The 26,547-nt window shown below is 41.6% G+C and overlaps 1 protein-coding gene across 6 annotated transcripts; it reads right to left on the bottom strand.

The window, feature by feature from the left end:
* Positions 1-356: 356 nt before the first annotated feature.
* Positions 357-14,632, bottom strand: CST8 (cystatin 8). Of its 6 annotated transcripts, none has more exons than XM_047853674.1 (4): positions 14,529-14,632; positions 10,821-11,170; positions 7,134-7,247; positions 357-531 (listed from the first exon to the last, which is right to left on the bottom strand). In XM_047853674.1, the coding sequence occupies exons 2-4, from the start codon at positions 11,049-11,051 to the stop codon at positions 448-450; spliced, it is 429 nt and encodes a 142-aa protein (XP_047709630.1). In that variant the 5' UTR covers positions 11,052-11,170; positions 14,529-14,632; the 3' UTR covers positions 357-447. The 6 variants fall into 6 exon arrangements, with proteins under 6 accessions (XP_047709630.1, XP_047709634.1, XP_047709629.1 ...); XM_047853678.1 differs by having other exon boundaries at positions 10,821-11,104; XM_047853673.1 differs by lacking the exon at positions 14,529-14,632 and adding an exon at positions 11,381-11,585.
* Positions 14,633-26,547: the final 11,915 nt, after the last annotated feature.

The raw sequence follows: 26,547 nt of genomic DNA, 5'->3' as shown, positions 1-26,547 counted from the left end.
CAGGTGACCTGTGGGCTCAGGACCCTCAGGAGGAAGGAGCCTCAGGTTAAAGGAGGTATCCAGAAGGAACCTGCTGAGTTAACACCCACTGGCTTAAGACCTCTGGAAGGAGTTGTTACCTAATCAAAAAGGGATCCCTCCTCAGATTTGCAGTGAGAATGGAATCATACTTCACTCCAAACTTTGTAGTCAGGGACAAACTTATTCCTGGTGGTGAGCCACCAAGCTGGCCAAAGTCAAAGGGCCTCCCTTGAGGCAAAAAAAAAAAAAAAAAAAGAATTGGACATACCCATCTTTTGTCATCACCTAATAAGAAACTAGGAAACTAGGAAACAAAACAAGCAGAGAGGCATGCATGAGGAAACCACAATGGTAATACCAGTGCATGCCATTTTTCTCTTTACAGAGAAAGGTAGAGATGGTGGTAGGGGCGAGTTCCAGAACCCCCTAAGCATCCACACACTGCTTCTTCATCACCGTGAATTCACCATTCCAGGGGAGTGCTCCGACCAAAAAACTACACATTACTTTCTGAAAAAGACCACAACCACAACAAAATCAGTAATGCCAAAAAGAAAAAAAAAATGTCCTGTTGCTAGGTGTTAGCTTAGGAATATGCTAGAGGATAGGTCACCAGCCATCAAGGAATGCTCCCAGGAATCTGCTAGATGTTTCTAACCAACAGCAGATACCTGGAAGGGTCTCTGTTCCCAAACCAACCATGGATACACAGCAAATACTAACAATCATGGTGTTTTTCTGGGAGATCAGATATAAAATTGATTTTAATTCCCTTTAATATTTTCCACAATGTAAATAAAGCATTTTTATGTCAGATATAAACTAACATATATTATCTTAATTAAATAATGTCTTTTGTTCTAATAACAAGCCTTTTGTCTAATAACAATACCAGTTTAAAGGGTTTCTAGCACTTACCATCTTTTATTCCAAAGAGCTCTTCTCTCCATTTCAATTTTTTTTAATGTTTATTTACTTTTGAGAGAGACAGAGACAGACAGAGAGAGAGAGAGGAAGGGCCAGAGAGAGAGGGAGACACAGAATCCGAAACAGACTCCAGGCTCTGAGGTGCCAGCACAGAGCCTGATGTGGGGCTCGAACTCACAAACCATGAGATCATGACCTGAGCTGGAGTCAGACACTTAACCAACTGAGCCACCCAGGTGCCCCTCTTCTCTCCATTTCTAAATACTACTGAAATAACAAATGGATATTCTATGTGTGTGTGATAGATCAATGGGTGGATGGATAGATAAGTAGATATATAGACAGATTACAGATGATAGATAGAAGATAGATAGATAGATAGATGATAGATAGATAGACAGAGATCATACATATATAGAAATCCTGCAAAAACAGCAAAGAGCATCCTAAATACCTGGAAGCATTGAGGTACTCCCAATGAGCTGTTAGGAGTCAGAGAAGGGAAGCTTGGTATCTGCTGAATATTGGACACATGCAAAGAAGGACTAAAGAGGTCTTTTTCCCCAGAAACCCAGACAAAAAATATCAAACCAAGGTGGCTTTATAGACAAATTATACCAAATCTTGGGAACCAAAAGCTCCCATGATCTCTAAATTGATCAGAACACACACACAAAAGATGGAGAGCCTTCATTCTTATTATTCCAGACCCGAAAAATCCTGAAACTAAAATATAGCTCTTAAATAAAGAGAAAAAGCTGAGGGTTGCTGGAGGGGTGTTGGGTGGGAAGATGGGTTAAATGGGTGATGGGCCTTAAGGAAGGTACCTTTTCAGAATGAACACTGGGTGTCATATGTAAGAGATGAATCACTGGGTTCTACTCCTGAAGCCAAGACTACAGTTAGTATGTTAACTTGAATTTAAATTTTAAAAAATTTTTAATTAAAAAATATATAATGGAGGGGTGCCTGGGTGGCTCAGTCAATTGGGCATCCGACTTCAGCTCAGGTCATGATCTCACGGTTTGTGGGCTCTGTGCTGACAGCTCAGAGCCTAGAGCCTACTTCAGATTCTGTGTCTCCCTCTCTCTCTCTCTGCTTCTCCCTCACTCATGCTCTCTGTCTCTCTCAAAAATAAACGCTAAAAAGCTCAAATGTATCTAAAACAAAAATCTTAAAACAAAGTACTAGCAAATTAAAGGCAGTTACATATTAAATATTTAATGTCACTGATGCACTGTTTCTCAGACATTCCCAGTGATATAAAATATGTGGAGTGTCTGTATCTGAAAATTCTGATTCAGTAGGTTTGGGATGAGGTCATGGAATGTGTGTGTGTGTGTGTGTGTGTGTGTGTGTGTGTTCACCACATGCTGCAAGTGATTCTTTTTTTTTTTTTTAAGTAATCTCTACACCCAATGAGGGCCTCAAATCCACAACCCAAGATCGAGAGTCACACACTCTACCAATTAAGCCAGCCAAGCACCCCTGATTTTTTAACATTAGGGAAGTTTTAAGAGTTCTTAATGTATATATAATCAAAATTCCTAAATAAAAAAAGTAGCATGTTGAATCTCACCATATTCTATTGATTTTGAAGGGAGTTCTCTATGTCTCTTGGACTTGGTGCCTGTTTTCTTCCCCAGATTAGGGAGGTTCTCAGCTACAATTTGTTCAAATAAACCTTTTGTCCCTTTTTCTCCCTCTTCTTTTTCTGGGACTCCTATGATATAAATGTTGTTTTGCTTCATGGAATCACTTAGTTCTCTAATTCTCCCCTCATGATCTAGTAATTTCCTTTCCCTCTTTTTTTCAGCTTCATTATTTTCCATATTTTCTATTTCATCTATTCTCTCTTCTTCTTCTTCAGTCCTCATTGTCACTGTATCTAGTTTATTTTTCATCTCACGTTAAAGCATTTTTTTTAATTCATCCTGACTAGTTCTTAGGTCTTTGATCTCTGCAGCAAGGGTTTCTCTGGTGCGTTCAATGCTTTTTTCAAGCCAATATGTTGTTTTATGACTGTTGTTTTAAATTCTTATTCAGTTATATGAGCAATAATTTGGCTGTTATTTCTTCTTGACTTTTCTTTGAGGGATAATTCCTCTGTCTTGCCATTTGGGCTAAGTTTCTGTCTTTGGCATTTTTTAAAAGCTTATGTGTCCTGCACCTGAGAATACTACTATATTAAAAAGGGGTCATACTCTGTTCAGGGCCTGGCACTCCAGAAGTGTTTCTGGTGTATACTGTGTGCACTCTGCTGTTGTGTTTTGGCTACTCTATCCCACTGGTCAGTCCTCTGGACAGTTCCTCCTTGCTTGCAGTGGTGGAGTATTTGGACCTTTAACTAGGGTGTGCTTTGATTTGTTGAAGTAACTCTGGATAATAAGAGTGAGGCTGATCCCATAAAAACAGAAAAAGGAAAGAGGAGAAAAGAAAACCAAACAGAGAATCAAAAAGCTATGACAGATTTCAGGGAAAGAGAAGGGAAGAAAAAAGGCAGAAGAAAATAGAAAAGATGGAAAAGAATAGAAAAGACTGAGATATATATATACATAATATTATATATGTATATATACATATATATGTATTATATATAATATTATATATAATATTATATATGTATTATATGTACTATGTATATGTATTATATATAATTTATATATAATATATCATATTATATATAATGTATAAAATTATATATACAATATATTAAAATTTTTCTTATGTATAAAATAATAAATGACAAAAAAAATCAGAAACTATGAGCCTGATTCCAAGAGAAAAAAAGAAGATGGAGGAAAGAAAGGGAGAAAAGAAAGAGTTGCCTGTTGGTGCCTGGGGCCGGTGGCTCTGCTGGTCTGGAGGGGAGGACAGCTGCTTTGTTTCAGTCTTGACCAAATAAATCAGCATTAGCCAGGCACAGAGAAGCAGTGTTTGGTGTCTTGCCTCCACTGGGGGCCACTGTGCTGCTCTACGAAGTCCCACCCTGCTGGTGTTGGGGGGAAAATGGCATCATCCCAATCTCTCCTTCCCAGACCAGGTGTCTCAATCCTGCTGTTCAGGTAGCCTTCACAAAATAGCAAGGGCAGTGAGCTTGCCCTTGCCACAATTCTGCAGCTTGTCCTTGGCATTCAGCTGGGATTCAAAACCTGAAGTCTTAAAGGACCTGGCATAGTGCAGACCTGCACCCCTCCTCTGGAGTAGAGGCTTTCCACCCTGCTGATGAAAGGCCTTTGGCTGGCATCTGCAGGGGTTCTGTCCTTAGGGAGACAATAAACCCTCTTGCCAAAGCACTCCAGGAAGGAGACTGTTCTCTCCCGTGCACCCCGGAGATTGCTGATCCACACTATGTACTCCAGGGCTAGCTCCCTCCTCCCCAGGAGCACGTGCCATGGATCCACTCTGGAAAAAGTCACACACTTTCAAAACCTTGGAGTTTTTAAACAGTTCTAAAGGCTGTTTGCAAAAAAGAACTAGTACACTCGGTATTTCTCGCTCCCTGGTCTATGGCCCAAAGAGGTTTTCCTCTTGTTCTAACTCAATGCCACACTTTCGCAAACCCTCTCTCTCTCCCTTTTGTGTCTCCACAGAAAGGGTTCCCTCTCCTTCATAAGTTTTCCGTTTTATCTCCCCCAACTCACATACACACACACCTTGACCCTGCCGAGCTGTCCAACTGTGGAGATCCTTCTGCCACTCTGCAGATCCATTTCCTGGGTGTTCCAGGTGATGTGATCTCAATACAGCTATGTTTGAGGGACAAGGAAAATCCCAGTCCCCTTTACTTCACCATCTTAACTCCTCCCCCCACCCCCAAATCCCACCATGTTCTAAAAGACAAAGGCAGACAATCCATAATGCTCTTCATTTCCAAACTGGGCCTAACAGAATGGCTCCCACAAAGAAAGGCAGCAAGAAGAAAGACTGTGCTGGCATCAGTGATGTGACCAGAGAATACACCATCCATGTTCATAGAACATCTATGGAGTGACCTTCAAGAAGTGTGCCCCCAGAAAATTCAGAGAGAGCTACAAATTTGATGTGAAAGAGATGAATGTACATATTGACACCAAGCTCAGCAAAGCTGTCTGGGTCAAAGGAATAAGGAGTGTGCCATGCCATACTCATGTGCAATTGTCCAGAAGACATAATGAAGATAGAGATTCCGTGAACAAGCTTATATATCAGTTACCTATGTAATTGTCACCACTTTGAACAACCTGCAGTCAGTCAACATGGAGGAGAACAAACCACTGACAATCCAAGCTATAAAGTCCCCTTCAAAAGAGGCCATATTCTAGACATGTAAGAATGACTATTAGTGAATTCATTATTTTATTACACTAATGGATCAAAGAAGAACAATTATTCAATATACTTGGTAGACACTGAAAGAATAATTGATAGACGAAACATTCTTAATTCAAAAAAAAATAACTCTTGGCAGAAGGAATTGGAAGAATTCCAGAAATCAGCACTTGATATAATATTTAAAATAAGATATAAATACTGAAAGCACCATAATCAAAGCCAGGAATAAGAAAAACTTCCCAGCATTACTATTCTTCAGTGTTATTCCAAAGACTTGGAAAGAAAAAAAAAATAGTTTTCATTATTGACAAATGTGTGTGCTTAAAAACATGCACCTTAAAATTTGGGATGGTCCATGGAAGCTTTTTAGATAAAATAAGTGAGCTCCTTGAGGACAATTCTCCTTAATTCTAAGATTTTCTATAAACAGGTAAAAAAGGAACAACTTTTCTATAATCCTAATGGGCTCTGTAGAGAATATAAATTTGAATCACCCATACTTCTACTAACAGTAAAAGATAAAGAAAAGTAACATAAAAGCCAGATGGCATGAAGACATACTCCCTGTTTAAATGTTTGCCCTGATAGGTGTCTACTATTAACTGGAAATGATTGGATTTGTTCAGTTTGAGCATACAGTGTCAGCTTTAGTGAGACATAGCAGAAGTACACTTTGTTAATGGGCCCTTGCAATTTCCTGTTCCATGGCTACATGAAATAGTGGTTCTCCAAGTATGGTCCCACAGCCAGCAGCAGCAGCAGTGGCTGGAAACTTGTTAAGAATGTAAATGTTGGGATCCCACTCCAGACCTACTGAAGACATACTGAATCCAAAACTCTGCAAGTAAGACCCAGTCTTCTGGGTTTATCGAGGCTTCCAGGTGATTCTGGTGCCTGCTCACTTAAAGAACCACTGGTGTAGGGGCGCCTGGGTGGCGCAGTCGGTTAAGCGTCCGACTTCAGCCAGGTCACGATCTCGCGGTCTGTGAGTTCGAGCCCCGCCTCAGGCTCTGGGCTGATGACTCAGAGCCTGGAGCCTGTTTCCGGTTCTGTGTCTCCCTCTCTCTCTCTGCCCCTCCCCCGTTCATGCTCTGTCTCTCTCTGTCCCAAAAATAAATAAACGTTGAAAAAAAAATTAAAAAAAAAAAGAACCACTGGTGTAAACAAAGGCAAAGACACACCTCTTGGTCAAACCTGCAGAAAGTCTGGGGCCTTCACCAATCTCTTGCATGAATCTGGGGCTCTCCCCACCTCTGAGATCAGAAATACAGGCTTGATGCTAAAAGCTCCTGAGTCAGGTCAGCCCGTTGGTGGGGATCTTTGGGCTCTTCTATGACCTTCCTGGAAATCATGGCTGACCCTGGCAAGAATCAACTGTAAGTCTGGAAGGATGGGAACACTGTCTGGCCTAGTCACTGCTTAATCTTCAGCACCCAAAATAGCACCTGGTGCAAAGTAAGCTTTGGTGAGTAGCTAAGTGAATGAACAGGTTTCTTTTTGTGCCTTCACAAGGATGAGCAACTGTGGGGCCACCAATGGTTAGGTTGCTCATCTTGGTCAAAGAGGATAGACTTTCAGTGAACATGTGTTGGAAAGTTTTTCTGCACCAGGAGGCCAGAGCTGATGAAGCTTTCACAATAAGAATGACCCTGACAGCATTCTGTCCCTAGGATGAGGGGTGGGGAAAGACTCAGAGGGATCCACCACATTCCATCACTCTGTTGCCTCTACTCTAAAAGTCGCAAGGTTGCCCATCTCTAGACAAAAACTTGGGGAGTGATCCAGACCTTAGAGAGAGGGTGTGTGCACCCCAAGTTCTTCTTACTAGGGCTCAGAGCAGCCAAGACCATCACAGAATGTTAGTCACTTACCTTTTCCAGTTTGGTGTTCTCTTGAATGACACAGTTTTCAGTACCATTTGAAAGCTTTCTGCAATTGCTGCGGGCAATTTCAACATCAATAAAGTATTCCAAACGATCTGTGACCTGTCAATTAGCAATTGTGCAATTTTATTCAAAAAAACTTTTATTTTACTTTGTTAAAGTTTTAGCCAAAAAAAAAAAAGTTAAAAAAAATTCTCTCCCCCTCATCCTCTCTCCCTATCTCCTACTCCCTACCCCTTCTCTCTCAAACATATCTTTAGAGGAAGGTCTATGACATCCACTGCCTAGATTCCTTTGCATGCTGATACCAGTTAGACATTGGAAACCACTACCGGGAGCTGTATGCTCAGGGAAAAGTCTCCTTTTCAGTGTAGGGCCTCCTTGAAAGCAAGACTTTCTAATTCCATTTCTGTCCCAAAGTCCAGGGCATGCTTCATGAGATGGGGGAGAAGGATGAGTCACCAGAACCATCAGCTCTCCTGAGCCCAAAATGTTACAGGTTCACACTGAACAGATAGGAGGACAGGCCCTGTGGCCACACTGGATGCCCCTCCCTGATTCCTTTCCCACACCTCCCTTCATGGTCTGTTTTCTGGTGACATCTCCTGCTTTGGAGGGCTTCCCCCCACCTTAGGAAGCAACCCTTAAAAGTGTCATGCTGGTTGGAGTTTGTCATATTGTTCTCTGTTGAGTGTTTAGTAAGCAGACAGACAGTAGGTCTACAGCAAGGCATCAGTAGTTACTGAACTCATTAATGACTGACTCTGGTTAAAGCTACTCATGATGCCCGTTTAAATCAACTTTCATCTGGTTTTAAAAGATTATAGTAGGAGGAAAAGAGGAGTGTCTTTCTTCATTGCTATCTGCAGCCTTTAATAAAGTGGTATTAAATTTTAGTTACATTTCAAAGAATTAACAAGGTGACTTTAGCCTGCATGGGAGAAGCTGGTTAGATAACATCAAGAGCTGTTGGTTTGAGAATGAAGTTCGTCCTTAGGGAACCTCAAAAATACCATGGAGGCAAACCCAAACACCCACAGCACTTCTTATCAAGTCCTAACGCTTGCTAACGCTCACAGAGTGCTTGCTCCCTGCATAACACTGTTCTTGGGGCTTGGCACATGCCCACACACTAACCCCCTACAGTGAGGCTGTCACTACCATTGTTTTCAGGGAAGGAAACTAAGCAGAGGAACTAAGTGACCATCCAATTATCCGGCAAGATAATCACCATGCTGTCAGGGTAGAGCCTGCTTGGGATTCTCTCTCTCTCTCTCTCTCTCTCTCTCTCTCTGCCCCTCCCCCACTCTTGCAAGTTGTGCACACACTCTCTCTCAAAATAAATAAATAAACTTAAAAAATAAACAGTCTAATCACATGGATCCCTAGAACTCCCTGACCTAATGTTTATTTGGCATCTCAACATTCCTAAGATAGAATAAAAGATTTTGCCCATGGCTTTCAAGACCCTGCATGGTCTGGTCCCTACCAGTCACACTGGCTCCTTTGAGTTGCCGAAGTGGGCCATGCTCCTTCCCAATGGCAGCCTTCTATGACTGATTGATCTTCCCAACCCCTGTGCACCTTCCCACCATCCCCCCTGCTCCTGTCCTGCAGCAGATGCTGTGAGTGGTGCCCATGGCCCTTGCCTTGCTGTTCCCAAAACACACTGTCACTTCCCAGGGTTCCCTGCCTGGAGGCTTCCTGACCAGCAGGAGAAGCCAAGAGTAGTTCTTAGCCAATGACAGACAGGAATTGATACGTAAGCAACCAAGCTCCTATCTTATAGTGTGGCTCAACTCCAAGGCAGGCTATGCACCCTCTCCTGAAGCCCCAGGAAGACCAAGCCCAGAGGCCAATGTGGTCACCTGCATAGTAACTCTGTCTGTACTGACCACTTCCCCCACCTCCCTTCCCCTCCAACCTCCTGGTGCTTCCCAGGATGGCCTCCCAAATAAAACACTTGCACTTGACTTCTAGCACTAGCATCTGCTGTGGCAAACCCAAACAGAAACACTTCCCACCAGCATCCTTCACCTGATTCCCTCCTAGTCTGCCCTCAGGTTTAGCTTCAAAAACACACCCTAGGGAGGTGGTTCTCAGCCTTGACTGTATATTGGGATCACTTGGAAGGTTTTAATACCTATTGAGACCTAGGTCTCACACATGGATCTTCATTAAATTGGTGATGATGCAGCAGGTACAGTAGGATATTTACAAGCTCCTCAGGTGAGAGTCTGTTCGAGGAAGCCTTCCTCTGACCCCAGACCCCTAGGTACCACGCCACCAGGTCAGATGCCCCAGCTTTCATTCCAGGTTTAGTGCTGTTTCTTTCTGACTGGAATGCTGGCTCCCTGGGAATGTGATTATTTCTGTCCATCTCACCTCCCCATCTATAGCAGTTAGCATAGAAGTGGCTGAGAGAAACTTGCTGAATGCATGTGCTACATGGATATCAAAGAAAGACAACTGTTAAGGGGCCTGGGGAAGCTACAAGAGTCAGAATCCATTCTCTATTTCAAAGGGCTGCAGGAGTGCCCTGGTGAATTATGCAGTGTACCCAGTCAATAAACAGAGTGCTATCAGCATAGTGTACTGGAGATATAGGCTGGTGGCTCACATGGTCCCAAAGAGACAGGGTCAGAAGTACCAACAGAGAAACTGGCTCAGTTCCTGCAAATGAACATGGCATATGGAGAATATAAAAAATGAAGTAAACTCAGCCAACAATGACGTCTCTGGTAAGTATCTTTACAATTCATTTCCAAAAGTTTCACGGTGGAATTACAAGCCACAGCATCAACCCACAGACTGAGGATGATACAGTCAGATGAATTCCAGCTTTGGGGGATTTTTCTCAACCATGGCAGGCAAGGCCATGTGTTTCTTTTTTTTTTTTAATGTTTATTTATTTTTGAGAGAGAGAGAGACAGAGCATGAGCGGGGTAGGAGCAGAGAGAGAGGGAGACGCAGAATTGGAAGTAGGCTCCAGGCTCTGAGCTGTCAGCACAGAGCCCGACGCAGGGCTCGAACTCACAAACCGTGAGATCATGACCTGAGCTGAAGCTGGACACTCAACTGACTGAGCCACCCAGGTGCCCCAAGGCCATGTGTTTCAAGTCACCCTCAATGGAACCTAAGTAAGCAATGGTTCCTAGCATTTGGACCATGCATAGTCATGTGAGGAGGGATACATTTTTCTGAACACTAAATCAGAATGTCTGTAGTTCCACTAAATGAATGTTGGATTCAAATAATTATAGAATATAGGAGGAAGGACTTTATTACTTACATATTGAATAGTGCCACATGTCTCTTTTCAACCCCACAATGCACGCTATGTGTTTAGATTGAAATGTTGCCTTCAGCAGCATTATTGCAAAATATTCATGGCACTCAATTTGTCTCCCAATACTAGCAAATGCAAATCATGGACATTTGATTTGCAGTTTAGAGTCTAAATGAATAAATACACATAAAGTACTTAGAACAACACTATAAGCATATATAGAAAGTGCAGTGATGTTATAGCGACATGCAAGTGAGTATGTACTTGAGCACTCACATATTTAGAACTTTCATATATCATTGTTTTTCTTGCAAGCCCATTCTTTCAGTATGGCTTCAGTCTGTGCCACCATAGCAAATATATATATTGGGAGAGAACACCCTTACCTGCAACTGGGCTTGTACTGTCTTGATCACCTGGAAGATATACTTATCCTCACTCTCTTTGTTGTATTCTTGCATGGCAAACCACAGACACTGCTTCACGTTGGCATTTGAGGCATTGATCACTTTTAATTCTCTCAACACTTTGACTTTATTCTTGTCTGGATCTGTGCTGGCCACCAGGGCCACCAAAATGGTGATCAGGAGGAAGCAGAACCCCCAGGTTCTGGTCATGGTCCCTTCGTCCAGGGACACAGGTGAGCCTCCTCGTCCTCTCAGGGCTGGAGCTGCAGGTAGGGTACAATTTCTGCTGCCACCAAAGATTCAAAGATCTTACAATAGCATCAGCCCAGCTGCATTCAAGAAAGAGCCATTATGTTCACTCTTTAGGGCTATCCCTGTCTCCAAGGAAATAAACCTACAAGAAGCCAGTTAAAGAGTCCCTGCCACCAGCCTTCCGCCCTCTATACCCCAGGTGTGGTCTGCAGTTCATGGAGAACATTTAGGCCCAGGTATGCCAGCAACTATCTTGTACACCTCACCCCCCACTCCTGTTTTTGTACCTCAGGCTTGTAAGATGTGACCGTGAAAAATGTTGCTGCTCCAAGGTTTCCTGGCTCCAACTCTCTAGGTGTTCTCCAGCTGGCTGCACCCAGTGACTGCCCCCTCCTCCTTTTGCCGTTGGCTATGGCCCACGCCCCAGCCTGTGGTTCTCCTGGCTCTCTAGTGCTCAGTTTGTGCCTAGGCCCTGGTCAGGGGCCTCCCTCACTTCTGATACTCTTCCCTGTCCATGCCCTTGCAGGCATGTCACACTTTGTGATGTAATCCAGCACCTGTGACACTGCCACTGTCTTTCAGTGCAGGCAGTTCACATACAACAGGCAAGCTGTGGGGACCCCCAGAAGTTTCCTGCCCACTTGTGCAGTGACCCCAGCTTCCTAATTTTTGGCCTCTGTACTCCCTCTGTTTGGGCCAATAGCACTTCATTCTGCTGTAATTGCCAAGGTGAGGGTCACTCAGCCCACCTGATGCTCAAGACCATGTCTTAGCAGAAGGGGTGCATGCAACCCTGAGCTCTTAAATATTCTGCTTCTTGTGAAAATCCCAAGTCAATGTCCAGCAAGTTTCTGCAGGGGCAGAGAGGTGGGCATTTGTCTCAGAGCCAGAAGACTGATGGGCTCTTGACCATGAGAAGTGGCAATGTATAGGAAATCATAGACAGGCATAAATATGTGAAACATTGCAGTGTGAATATACCCTATTGTATTTAAACTGACTGCCTGTTGATGGTTGTTTGGTTTGTTTCTCATTTACAGCTGTTACAAACAGTACTGTAGTGGACAATACTTTTCCAATATCTTTATGAAATTACACAGTTATTTCTGTATAATAGAAGACTAGATAGAAAATTGATGCAAAAGCTTTATTCAAATTAAAAGTTAGTATATACTGCCAAACTGTTAATTCTGTGCTAGTAACATATCAATGATTTTCAAATTTTGCTACATGTTAAAGGCACTTAGGGTGTTTTAAGGAGTACCGAGGCCACTCCCACCATTAAAATCAGTCTTCGGAGAGGGCCCAGTGATGAGGAAATCATCACTTTTTAAAGTTTCTAGGGTTTCAGTGCACAGTCAGTTTGAAAACTAGTGTACTGCATTTATGTTTCTTGTGTATCAATGTGCACATGAACCAGGATGCAAAACACTAAATAACCAATTCTTCATAGATAATTTTTTTTTATAAAACAAATGTGAAGGCATCTTGATCACACTTTAGCTGTGTGCACCCACATCTTCAACCACATCTCTAATAGCCCCTCCCACCTCACCAAGGACCAAGCAGTGCCCTGCCTCCATACTCAGGCCCAGCCTCCTTGCTGGGGCTTGATGTTACCTCTGCTGGATATTCATCCCTCACCTCCATCCAGTAGTTCATACACCTGCAAATCTCAACCCACGTGTCATTGCCCCCACCCAAATCTAAAGTGCCTCTCCCAGCTACTCCCACCTATTCCCAGTTACTCCTGCCTACTCCCTACCTACTCCCACCTACCACTAGCTGCCTGCAAGGATCAGGGCACATGGATCTCCATTCCACTTCTATTTTACCCAACGGTAGCCCTCAGGCCAGGGACCTAATAACTCTGAAAGCCAACACCCATATCTGTAAAATGGAGACAAACTTTTTCCTATCTCTGATGGTTCCCATGACACAGGGAAATAGGGTGGGTGAGGCCCCTCAGGAGTGGAGCCCATATAGATTGAGAGGTACCCCAAGACCCTTACTGGGCTCCATCGTCAAGGACCAACCCCAGAGACACAGCCCAACAGAAAGAGAGTCCACTTCAGAGGGTCTCTGGCACAGGGAGTCCCACCACACCAGGGCCCACTGAGTCTTGGCTGCTAGAGTAACTCCACTAAATGCCCATCAGCCATTTCCTAATTAATAACCAAATCCAAAACACTTGTTTGACTTTCTCTGCCTCTATGGTGCATTTGAGTTTTTTGTTTGCTTGTCTTTTTCTTGGCTTATGAACTGGAGTTGTCCAGAGTTTGCTTAAACATGATGTTTTCCTTTGTTCATGACACACCTGGCATTGGTCCATGTGTGGCTGTATGAGGCAATGAAAAGCCCACGACCCATCAACCAAACCAAGAGCTAGAATGTTATCAATATCTGAAAATATGTGCTCCTTTTTTAATACACAATACCCAGTGTCCCCCAAAGTGACCCTTACCTGAATTTCATATTTATCATCCCTGCCTTTATTTGCACACCTGACGTGCCTAGTTTTGCTTGGGTTTGTACTTTGTAAAAGGATAACTACCACAGTGTATGTAAGACTTCTGGGACTGAGATTTGTTCATTTAGCATTATATAACCAAGTTTCACAGACTGAGTCATCACTGAAGTCCTCCAAGCCTTCTTGTTTAAGAAAGGTTCATCTGCACCCATTGCCTTCTCAGGACCTCCCCCTACAGTGGATTGAATCTATTTCTCCATCCATTGTGGTGGATTTGGGCATATGGCTGGTTTAGGCCTGTGCGGTAGAGGCAGAAGTGACCATGTGTCAGGATTATAGTGAGATGTGAAGATGTACTGCCTTTATCCACTTGTCCTCAGGTCATTTTCCAAGGTAAGGGGGTGCCCTAGGACATAGACTGAGAATATGTCACGTAGGAACACCCAGTCCAGGCCCCAGAACAATGTTCAGAACCCACATGAAAGCAAGCCCAGCTGCATCATCCTAAAGTGGAGCCACACCACCACACCTCCTAGACCAGGTAGTATAAGTGCCTGACATTAAGCTTACTGATTGTAATGTGAGTGCCTGTCTTGAGTTTTCATTGCCAAGGCACCCATTTCAAAGACATCTATCTCAAATAAACACTGCCAGCTATAGACACAACCACTAGCAAACAACTAGATAAGGAAGCAGGCCACCCCACCATGAAGGTCCTTCTTTCAGAGAGCCTTGAGTGACCTCGATACCTGACCATGTGAATGACCCCACTTCTCCCTTCCCATGCTCCATTTCCCGTTCCTTTTTTTTAAAGTTTTTTTTTAATTTATTAAGTAATCTAGAATTCACAATGCCAAGATCAAGAGTCACATGCTCTTCCAGCTGAGCCAGCCAGGTGCCTCTCCACCTCCCCTGTTTTGCTTTAAATTTGTTAATAAAGAGTGAACCCATGAAACCCTGGATACCTCTCCCTCAGCCTCTAATGAAGGTGGAGCCCCAGGTCTGTGCGTATTCTCTCTCTCTCTCTCTCTCTCTCTCTCTCTGAGACCTTGCTGTGTGGCCACCAGGTGTGTCACGTGCCCTCCAGGACTTGTGAGTAATAAAACTTGTTATTCATATTTCTCTGATGATTTTGCTGAGGTGTGTCCCTCTGTCATAATGGTACCAGAAAGGCCAGTCCAGCCACAACACTGACCCCAATGGGATGTGGTGGGGGTAATATCTGTGGGGCTTATTAGAAAAGACAGGCTCAAGTGAACATGCAACCCTGTGAATAGGCTTGACAACAATCAGCCAAGCTGCAGTCAGCCCTGAGACCCATGCACTGTGTACTAGACACTTGCAGTGGTTAGCTATGATGGTAAGGAGTAAGTACACAGCATGTCTTTGCAAACAGCAGAATAATACACACTAAAATCCACGCAATTAAGGCAGTATTTCTAGGGTAGGTTTTAGAGAAATATATAGTTACAGTTGTTGATTTTGTAAAAGATCATGCCTCTAACTCTCATAACCCTTTGGTCTCACAAGTATACACACACACACACACACACACACACACACCATCATAATGTTGATATTACCTAGACAATTTTAATTCTGTGCTTCTCTGAACATAGTCAAGCTGTTTTTGTGATTCTGCATACTTGTCAGGGAGGAGTAAATGCTTTGCTATAGGCTACTGAGATTTTCAGGCTGCAGCTGTAGCTGATTGATATAAAGCCTTTATACCTGAGGTATTTTGTCTTCCTTTTAATTTTGGACAATGTGTCTCCATTTTTCCTTCAAATATTTCTAACTTTTTATTTTTGTTTCCTTTGGGATTTCTATGTTCCCACTGTTGCAGTTGTCACTTTTACTTCTCTCCTTTGCATCAGTTCATTTTTCTCTTTATTATTTTGTCATCTCCTGCTGCCTCCTGAGAGCATTTCCCAGCTAGCTTGTCCACCTCGTGATTCATTTCTCTCTTATATGTGTCCCTCTTAATATCCTATCTGTTTCCCTGCTTTACTTATCCACCCCTTGGGTTTTTTTATATCTACTATTTCCACATGGTTCTTTCTTTTTTAAATAAATGCTTGCCCATTTTTTTTCAGATTACAAAAACCTTTCTTTACCTTCTTAATCATTTTATCTTGCTTGTTTAAAATTTTTCAGCAATCTTGTCTGACAATTCTGCTTCAAATGCTATATTATAGAGCAAGAACCAGAAAACTTTTTCTCTAAAGAGGCAAATAGAAAATATTTTATGCAGTCTCTAAGAATTTCTTAACTGAGCCATTGTAGCCTGATAGCCACCAGAGGCAATATGCCTCTGTTCCAATAAATAAATATTTCTGTTCCAATAAAACTATTTATAAAAACATGCAGTGGTGGGGGCGGTACCTGGGTGGCTCAGTCAGTTAAGCATCCAACTCTTGATTTCAGCTCAGGTCATGATCTCACAGTTTGTCAGTTTGAGCCCAATGTCAGGCTCTGCACTGACAGTGTGGGACCTGCTTGGGATTCTCTATCCCTCTCTGTACTCCTTTCCTGCTCGCTCTCTCTCTGTCTCTCCTCCCTCTCTGTCTCTTTTTCAGAAACAAATAAATAAAACTTAAAGAAAAAAACAGTCAATGAGCCAAATTTGGTCCACGGCCAATAGTTTAATCACTCTTATTTAGTTGAACCACAAGGAATTGCTAATATTTGGCTGATATTGATCTATAAAAACAGTGGTTTTATTTGGTTTAGCCTAATTATTGTAGTCCTCAGGTTTTTATTTATTTTGGCCAGAAAGTTCACATTCCCTTGAGATGTGCCAGCATCTCTGTCTGGAATGGTGACCTGGATTAGGACTTTAAATTTGGTGAACTTAAGGAAGGAAAGGTGATGCATCCCAGAGCATGAAGGTCCAGGTACCCTAGAGGCCTTGTCTATCACCTGCTTTGTGCCACTCCACTAAGCAATCCTTGAAGTGAAGAATTCACCTTTCAATTGTGATGAAGCAACCTTCAGAGGAGGCAGACACCCTAAAATAAAATCCACCTGTTTCAGTTTCCTGTTGCTGCTGTAACAAATTACCGCAAACTGAGCAACTTAAAACAACACAGATTTATTGTTCTACAGTTCTGGAGGTCAGAAGTCCAGAACACTTTTCACTGGGCTGAAATCAAAGTACAGGCAGGTCTGCATTCCTTCTGGAGACTCTATAGGGAAGTGTATTTCCTTCTCTTTTCCAGCTCAGAGGCTGCCTATATCCCTTGGTTCACTGTCTCCTCCTCCATGAAGCATCTTCAAACCTCTCTCTGTCAACTTCTCTCTCTCTCTCTCATCTATCTTCTCTGCTACTTCCATTTTCATATCTTTGTCTCTATGATTCCGAGCTTCCTGCCTCCCCCATTACAAGGACCTTTGTGGTTATACTGGTCTACCCATATATTCCAGGATAATCTCCCCATTTCAAGGTTCTCAGTTGCATTTGCAAAATCCTACATGCAGAATACATTCACCCCAAGCCAACATCCCCACCAGTCTTAATCCCTTTATAGAACCACAGATTTGAAATGAGCTACATAGCTTCCTGGAAGCAGACCTTGACCTCACTGGTTTTCACCAGCTCTTCTTTCTGGAGGGAACCTTGTCTTATTTTGACCCCACAGCCCTGGTACCTGCAGCCCTGGAGGTTGCTGCCAATTTCTATGGTGAAAAGGTAAATAATGATTACCATAAAACAAGAGTAAACCTGAGCCTCCACAGGAGTCTCACATGGTTTTTGTTTTCTTATGCTTTGCTAGTTTACAGGAATCTCAGTTTCTCTCATTTCTATAGTCTTTCTAGCATTGATCCTGGGAAGGACCAAATAGCCTCTGGTAGTTCACCACCTTGGCAGGAACTGGGAGCCACAGGAGTAAATAAGCATGAAAACGGCTTTGAAGTTAAGTGGGCAATAATCAAAAGAACAAAAACAAAATGGAACCAGCAGAAGAAACTTCAATTTACCCATTGAAAATTAGATTAAGAGGGCAAAAACATAAAATTAGAATATTCAATAAAAGAGAAGTGTTTAAAATGGCAGAGAAGGGGCGCCTGGGTGGCGCAGTCGGTTAAGCGTCCGACTTCAGCCAGGTCACGATCTCGCGGTCCGTGAGTTCGAGCCCCGCGTCTGGCTCTGGGCTGATGGCTCAGAGCCTGGAGCCTGTTTCTGATTCTGTGTCTCCCTCTCTCTCTGCCCCTCCCCCGTTCATGCTCTGTCTCTCTCTGTCCCAAAAAATAAATAAACGTTGAAAAAAAATTAAAAAAAAAATAATAAAATAAATAAAATGGCAGAGAAGACATGTAGCATAATAGTAATAAAAGTAGTTCATTAAATAAAATGTTGAAATTCACAGATTACATTTTTTTAAAATGTAGATACCACAGCGTGGTATCTACAAAAGATACACTTAAGACAAGAAGGCACAGAAAAGATAAAAATAAAAGGACAGAAAAAATAGGCATATATGAAGCAAAAAGAAAATTAGAGCATCAGTCTTTAAAAAAATGACAAAATAAAGCTTAAGGCAAAAAAAAAGTCAGACTATGGTAAGCAGAACTCTAAGATGACCCCCAAGATATACCCCCGGTATATACACTCTGTATACTTCCCTACCATTGATTGTGGGTAGAACATGTAAACATGTGAGATACCATTCCTGTGATAAGGGTATGTTATATGGCAAAGAAGAAGACATTTTGCAGAAGTAATTAAGATCTTTAGTCATTGACCTTTAAGATAATACAAGGAGAAATTATGGGTAGAGCTGACCCAATCAAATGAGTCCTTTAAAAGAGGGTCTAGAGAAGAGTTTCATTTTCAGGATGGTAAAGAATTCTATGGGCCCATTATCCATAAAATGCAAGGAACCCAAACTAGACAAAAAAAGTTGCAAAAACAGGACAAACTTCGAGAACTCACTCTTTTCAGTCTCAAATTTTACTCCAAAGCTACAGCAATCCTAAAAATTCAGTCCTAGCATAAGGATGGATATGCAGTTAATTTTTACAGCCATTGGCTTTAGACATGGGACCCAAGACAATTTAATAGGAAAATACAATTTTTTTCAACAAATACAATATTTTTTCAACAATATTGGGGCAACTCAATATTCACATGAAGAATGAAGTTGGACTCTACTTCACACCATATGTAAAAATTAACTCAGAATGGATTAAAGACCTAAATGTAAAAACTAAAACAACAAAACCCTTAAAAGAAAATATTGGTATACATCTTTAAGACCTTTTTTTTTTAAATTAAAACCTTTTTTTCTTTGTTTGAGAGAGAAAGAGCATGCACACAGGGGACAGGGGCAGAGAGAGAGAGTGAAACCCAAGTAGATTGGATGTGGAGCCAGACACAGGGCTGGATCCCATGACCCTGGTATCATGACCTGAACCAAAATCAAGAGTCAGCCCAACTGACTGAGCCACCCCGGTGCCTCTCTTTGTGACTTTTGATTAGGCAATACCAAATGCACAAGCACCAAAAAAAAATGGATAAAAGGACATAATCAAAATGGAAACTTTTGTATTTCAAGAGCCACTACGAAGAAAGTGAAGACAATCCACATAATGGCAGAAAATTTTGAATATCACATATGACTTAAGAGATCTGAATCCAGAATATATTTTTTAAAACTACCACAAATCAATAATACAAAGGCAAATAACCCAATTAAAATATGGGCAAAATATCTAAATGGAAATTTCTTCAAAGAATATATGCAAATGTCCAATAAACACATGAAAAGACGTTCAACTTTATGAACCATTGGGGAGATGCAAATCAAAGCCACAATGAGCTCACTTCACACCACTGGGATGATTAGAATAAAAAGGATGGATTATTTCAAGTATTAGTAAGGATGTGGAGAAATTGTAACCCTCATACACTCCTAGTGGAATGTAAAGTGGCACAACCACTTGGAAAACAGACTGGCAATTCTTCAAATGATTAAAGAATAGAATTACCATATGTTCCAGCCCTACTACTTCTAGGTATATACCCAAGAGAAAAATTATGTCCACGCAAAAATGTATACACAGCACCATTACTCATGACTGATTAAGGGTAGAAACAACCCATATGTCCATCACGTAAAAAATGAATCAAATGTAATGTGGCATATCCACACAATAGAATATTACTAGGCAATAAAAAGGGATGAAGTACTGATTACATACTACAGCATGAATGAATCTTGGAAACATTATGTTAAGAGAAAGATGCTGAGTCATTATATTGTATGATTCCATTTATGTGAAATGTCCAGAGTTGGCAAATCTATGCAGACAAAAAGCTAGTTGCTGATAGGCCTGGGGCAGAGGGAGATTAGGAACTGGAGGGTAATACCTAAGGAGTATGGCATTTCTTTTTTGCATTGATGAACATGTTCTAAGATTGATTCTGGTAATGGATACAAAACTTTGCGAATGTAGGAAAAGCCACTGGATTGCACGTGTTAAATAAGAGAATTGTATGGCCTGTGAATTATATCTCATGAAAGCTGTTTTTAAAAAAAAATTATCTAGAAGTAAGAGACAAGAAGAAGCAGAGACACTTGCCTGTTGGCCTTGAAACAGCAAATGGACATGTTGAGCAGAAGGCTATGTTAACAGAGGATAGCAGCCTCTAATGGCTGAGAGTCTCAGACCTACAACCACAGGAACTGAATTCTGCCAACTACCACATAAACTTGGAGGAGGACCCCTTCTCAGATGAGTACACAGTCTTGGCCAACACTTTGATGCAGTCTGCAGAGACCCTGAACAGAGGACCCAGATAAGTCTGACCCACAGACACTGTAAGGTAATAAATGGGTATTGTTTTAAGCTGCTAAATGTGTGGTTATTTGTAACGGGGTATAGAAAAACTAACATAGGGACAAAAATGGACAAAATAAGAAATAGAACAAGAAGATACAGTCATGAAAATATCAATAGGCCTAGCACAACCTAACACAAACCTAGCAAGAAATGAGACAGCTGCAGGGGAAAGAAAACAAGTAAGTGGTCAGCTTTTTACCTGACAGATAAGAAGACAAAAATTAGATAGATCAAGAAGGCCCCAAACAAGCAGAGGTGAAAAGGCCTGAAAATACATTAATAATCTGTAGTATGAAATGCCACACTCCAGGTTAAAACTCACAAAATTTAGCATGTCTGTTTCACAAAAGATACCATTAACAAAAGTCAAAGACATTTGACAAATCTGAGACTAAGAAATGAGCTACTGTTATGAGTTAGGCATTGTCTGAGGGGAAATCTCAGACTGAGCCTATCAAAATATATTCAAACCCACTGGTAACCAAAGAAGTGAAAATAGGTATCACCAGTGAAATGGGTTAATCCTTTTCACCTACTAGGCTATCAAAAATGAGAAAGCTTGATGAGACTGATCAGGGGGGCACAAGTGAGCTCCTGAGCTGCTGGGGAGCATGAGGACTGGCACCTCCATTCTGGAGGATAAATTGAGGGTTTGCAAAGCCCAAGATGCAGCAAGTCTGTTCCTGAGTACCAATCCAAGGAATTTCTCAGCATATCCATAAATGACCTAAAAGAAGACATTCACTACAGCAAATTTGATAGGAAACTCAGAAGCTCTCTGGAAGTGGAGAAAGGTGGGTAAAGTATGACTCAGGTCTGGAAGCTAGCCTGGATGTATACAGAAAAAGAAGAGTGGATCGTTTATTTATTTTTAAATGTTTATTTCTTAATTTTGAGAGGAAGGGGTAGGGGTAGAGAGAGGGGGGAAGAGAGAAACCCAAACTGACTCGACGTTGTAAGCGCAGAGCCTGGTGTGGGTCTTGATCTCAGGAACCCTGAGATCATGACCTGAGCCAATATCAAGAGTCAGTCACTTAAGCGACTGAGCCACCCAGGTGCCCCAAGAATGGATCTTATAAAAGACAATGTTAAAAGGAAAAAGTCAAATTCAAAAGAAAATATATCGTACAACCCAATTAAATAACTATTTTGGACACACTCTTCAAAAATACCGATGCGAAGGTACACATAAAAGGCATGAGAATGGTTGCCTAAGAATAGGGGAAGGGGACTAGAGTAGGTGTGGGGAAAAAGATAATAAATTAGTGAATGAATAGGAAGCAAGCAAGCCAGAGAGGACTCCCAAGTTCTTGAGAGGGTGAGGAGGTAGGGCTAGGAGTCAGAAAGTATTGAGAACTGAGTCTGAGTGAAGAAAGTGTCAAGTGCCCGTTTTCCATTAGGAGGTCCCCCAAAGCAGTATCTTGGTGGAGCACCTTCCCTGTGGGTTGGAGGGGCATGTGAGCCCTTGCCTGCAGTTCTCATCAAAGACTGCAAATGTGTACAAGGGCTGGTACTCAAGGCCAACTTCTGTCATGAAGCCTTCCAGATGGAGCCTTTATAATTAACTGCAGCCTGAAAAGTTACTTCTAGGAGTTTGGCCTGGATCCAGTCTCCTCGGAGGGGATCCCCTCAGAAGTTTCTCTGTAGGCAACAAATCCTCCAAATCCATCCCCCTTAATCTCTGGGTCACTTTGAGGAGAGAGCCAGCAGAGAGGATGGTAAGGGTCCACAGAAACAAGAGAAGCTTCTTCTGATCTCTGGAAGTCTCTTGCATTTTCATATTGATTTCCACCTTAATTTCACCGTGGTTATTAAATGATCTGCATAGTGTCAGGCCTGTGAATTTTGTTGAGACTTACTTTGTGATACACAATTGATCAATTCTGGAAATGTTTCATATGCACTTGAAAAGAGCATGTATGCATGATCAGTGTGTAAGTGATGTTCAGTGTAAGTCAAAAAGGACAAATTGGTACATCTCTATAGGAACTTTAGAACATGACTGATGTACTATGCCCGCTGAGTTTTATCAGCCCCTGTGGGGTGTGTTTTGTATCCTCTCGCTATGATGGTGGATTTGATTATCTCCCCTTTTTATTCTTTCTGTTTGTGCTTTGGGTATTCTGAGACAGGTGCCTACATATTTAGAGTTGTTACACATTCCTAGTAGACAAACATTTCCATCAGTAAACTGGCCACCTTTATTTCAAGTGCTGTCTCTTGTCTTAGGGCTTATGGAATCTTAGTACTGTTATACTGACATTTTTTTGGTTAGCGTTGACATAGTATACTTTAATCCATTCTCATTTTTCCAAAATCTCTGTGTTCATGTTTAGAAGTGTTTCCTTTTTGTTTTGCCTTCTTGTACTTTTCCAGCAGTCAACTAACTTTTAATTAAGGTTTCCAGTGCATATACATCATCCTAGTCGCATTGATTCCTGTTCCACCTTTGTGCTATTTTCATGTATACTAATTCTATATGTATTTAACAATATTCAATACAATATTATTTCTTACAGTCAATATATCACCTACATTTATTTACATATTGTTCCTTTTGAGTGTTCCTCCTTTCTTCCTGCCATACTATTTTTCCATCTGGACTTGTTTTTCCTTCTTCCCAGAGAATTCCCTCCAGTGTTTATTTTAGACCAATTTTACTGGCAACAACTACACTCCATTTTGCTTGTTTAAAATAACTTGATTTTGTATACATTTTTGAGAGAGGTTTTTGCTGGCTGAGGGATTCTAGGTCCATAATTAATTTCCTCCAGCAGTTAGCACGTGCATGGCATCTTCTGACATTTCGTTGTTTCCTGAGCTCAGCTGAAAGCCCGATAATGGTTTGTTTGAAAATAAGAGATATTTTTACCTCTAGCTGATTTTAAGATTTTTTCTCCTTAAATTTGACTTTGAACTCTTTTATTCTCAGTTATGGGTTTCTTTTATTTTACCCTGCTCGGGTTTATAACATTGCTTAAATCAATGGCTTGATGTCTTTGGTCAGTTCTAGAGAACTCAAGCTTTATATTTTTTTCTTTTTTTAATGTAATTTGGCTGTATATGTATTCAGTATAATACAAGTTGGCTAACATACAGTGTATACAGTGTGCTCTTGGTTTTGGGGGTAGTTTCCCGTGATTCATCTCTTACATACAACACCCAGTGCTCATCCCAACAACTGCCCTCCTCAATGTCCATCACCCATTTTCCCCTCTCCCTTGCCACCCCCCATCAGCCCCCCAGTTTGTTCTCTGTATTTAAGAGTCTGTTATGGTTTGCCTCCCTCCATCTCTGTAACTATTTTTCCCCTTCCCTTCCCCCATGTCTTCTGTTAAGTTTCTCAAGTTCCACATATGAGTGAAAACATGATATTTTTCTCCAACTGACATTTCACTTAGCATAATACCTTCCAGTTTCATCTACCTTATGGCAAATGGCAGGATTTCAATCTTTCTTATTTCCAAGTAGTATTTCATTGTATATATAAACCACATCTTTATCCATTCATCAGTTGGTGGATACTTAGGGTCTTTCCATAATTTGGCTATTGTTGAAAGCACTGTTATAAACATTGGGTACGTGTGCCCCTATGAATCAGCAATATTGCTTCTGTCCCATGGTCTGTTTCTTCCTCTATGAGGGAGATCTCATCTTGCCTTTCTCATGCTTCCCATCTTGTATCTGCTCAAGTCTGCCTCCCTGCTGTCTAACTCTCATGTAGCTGCTCTGAATCTGAGGTTAACCTGCCTATTGCATTATTCATTTCCATTACTATATTTTTCAGTTCTAGAACTTTCCTTTTATTCTTTTTTGGTAGCTTCTACTTCTTTGCTGGTACTACCCATCTTTCTCCCCTGAACCTATTCATCTTGGACACATTAAAGCCCCATATCTGACAACTACACTGTCTAGGTATATTTTCAGTTTTGTTTCTATTATTGAATTTTGCTCTTGATTTACCCATCAAGTCTTGTCTTTTTTATGATTGCTTTTGACTGAGTGATGGACATTCTGTGTTTTAAACATGTGGAACTAATTGAGGCTTTGCATGACTTGGAAAATATTTTACCTTGATCTGACAGCAATGCATACGATGTAACCATAGGACAGGTCTACATAAAATATAGATAGACAGTTTCAGATATAATAGATGTCATGATCTAAAGAGTAAATTCTGAAAGTGGGTATGACCAGGAGACTGGAGAGGAAGGAGAGGTCATACCGGCTTTATGAGCACACTGGGAAGACATAGGGCAGATGCTGAGGAATGGCACCTGTGTCTAGGGCAGTTGGAGACAGAGGTGAGGTGCTCAGCCTAACAAATATGATGCTTCAGGACATTGATTTGTTGGTTTTGATTCGCTGATGCTATTCCTGGGCTGACAGTGTAGCTTCCTAAGAGAGGACAGGAAAGCTTATAAACAGCAGCAGTTTCTGTGGTATATGATTTTTCTTTGACAATAATATTTGGAAAGCATCACAAAAAGGAGATAACAAATGACTAGTTACATGTATTTCTGAGCCTTTGTTTCTTTGGTAATGTCTATGGATCTTTGCATTTGGAAATCAAAGAGTTAACATGGGTAAAAAGAACTAGATTCAATCTGTGAGCTCAGTTTAGGAAAAGCACAGTAGAGAATCATGAGACTAGCTGCCAGGGCCCTGGCAGGGAAATGGGGAAGGGTGCTGGTGGTGAGAGTTAACAGAGATCATCTCATTAAATTTCATGACATCAACCTTGCAGGGAACATTGTTCCCCTATTTCTCTTTCACCTCCTCTCTTTTCACTTTGAAGCTTCCCCAGAGAATTCAGTGCTGAGATTTTGGTTTAAGTCCCCATTTCAGAAGGGGTCTCACAGATATATTCCAAAGACCTCTGCTCCTTCAAACCAGTAAATCCCATAAAACATTCTGGGTTTGTGGAAATAAAGAATTTCTGAAATGCATGTCAATGTTTCTATATGGGTGATTATATTGTAACTTTCAAGTATATTTTTACTCCCTACTGATTTTGGGACAATGAATGACTGGGCTGGATCTGGAGAGGTCTCTCTAAGACACATTGACACAGGACAAGCTGCTCCTGGTGCTGACTCACCTTGGATAATGCTGTATCATTCAAAAGGTACTGTGTGCTCATCAAAAGCAATGGTGGCAGGCACATTTACCCACCTTGCCAAAGACTCTTGCACAAACCATGACCTGTGAACATGAGTTGAGTGAATGGGGCCATGTTTTTAATTCTATATTCTATGAAAGCATGAACCAGAGGAAAGACATAGGTCACAAACAAAATACACTAGCTACATTTCTAAATATTTCAGTTCCTTAGATAACTATTTTCCAACTGTGGCCACAGTGCCAATCACCTGGAGACTGTATGTATTTCTGATTTTGGTTCACAAAGATTCTTCTTTAGTAGAGAGGGTGGGTATGGCCTGATCTCTAGGAAATTTGTAAAATTAAAGGGGTTTGTAAAATTAAGGGGTTTTCATGGATCAGAAGACACAACAGACATAGTGAGAAAGAACAGGACACTAGGCCTTCCTCAGGTGAAGCCACAATTCCTCAGAACCTGAGAACTCTCAAGCAAGGATGGGTAGTAGTGACCTATTATCTGTTGGCCACACAGACTTACCCTTGTAAGTTTGTTTATGTCCCTACCAAGGTGTGGGAGAGGTCACAAACTTTATACACAGATGTGTCAAAGAACCAAAGCTGAACCAGACCACTATTTTTGTGCTATACCCAATGGAACTGTCCAAAATTGTCTTGGAAAATTCTGTCACATCATCCCTATGACCATTTCATAAAAATAGATGGGCCAGGAAACAGGCAGACTTTCAACAAGGAGCCACTCAAATCAGAGTCCTTAGAAACCCAGGAAGAAGGAAGAAAGATGCTCAGCCCCTCCATTCTGAAGTATTCCTCCAAGTAGTATTGTTACTGCCTCTCTGTCCCAGTCATTCCCCCAGGTGCTCCCACACTCTCTTTACTCTGCCCCTCCAGGCCATCCCCATGAGTATCTCAGAAGACAGACTTACTCATCAGGTTGGGTGTCTGTAACCACAGTGGCTGTCCCAGGAGTAGTGATTGGCATTGACAGCCACGGAGGTCAGCCTGTGCTGGGAGGGG

This window comes from Prionailurus viverrinus, chromosome A3 (genome assembly GCF_022837055.1).
Source record: "Prionailurus viverrinus isolate Anna chromosome A3, UM_Priviv_1.0, whole genome shotgun sequence".
Classification (NCBI taxonomy): Eukaryota; Metazoa; Chordata; class Mammalia; order Carnivora; family Felidae; genus Prionailurus; species Prionailurus viverrinus.
The sequence above is the reverse complement of the archived record's forward strand: the minus strand, read 5'-3'. Positions and strand labels throughout refer to the sequence as shown.

What these genes read in the sequence shown, in the direction of transcription:
- CST8 (XM_047853674.1), bottom strand. Translation starts at nt 11,051, where the DNA reads ATGACCAGAACCTGGGGGTTCTGCTTCCTCCTGATCACCATTTTGGTG. An exon ending in CAGTACAAGCCCAGTTGCAG is followed by an intron (nt 7,248 to 10,820) that starts GTAAGGGTGTTC and finishes GCTAATTGACAG; the next exon opens with GTCACAGATCGTTTGGAATA. An exon ending in AGAACACCAAACTGGAAAAG is followed by an intron (nt 532 to 7,133) that starts GTAAGTGACTAA and finishes GGTCTTTTTCAG; the next exon opens with AAAGTAATGTGTAGTTTTTT.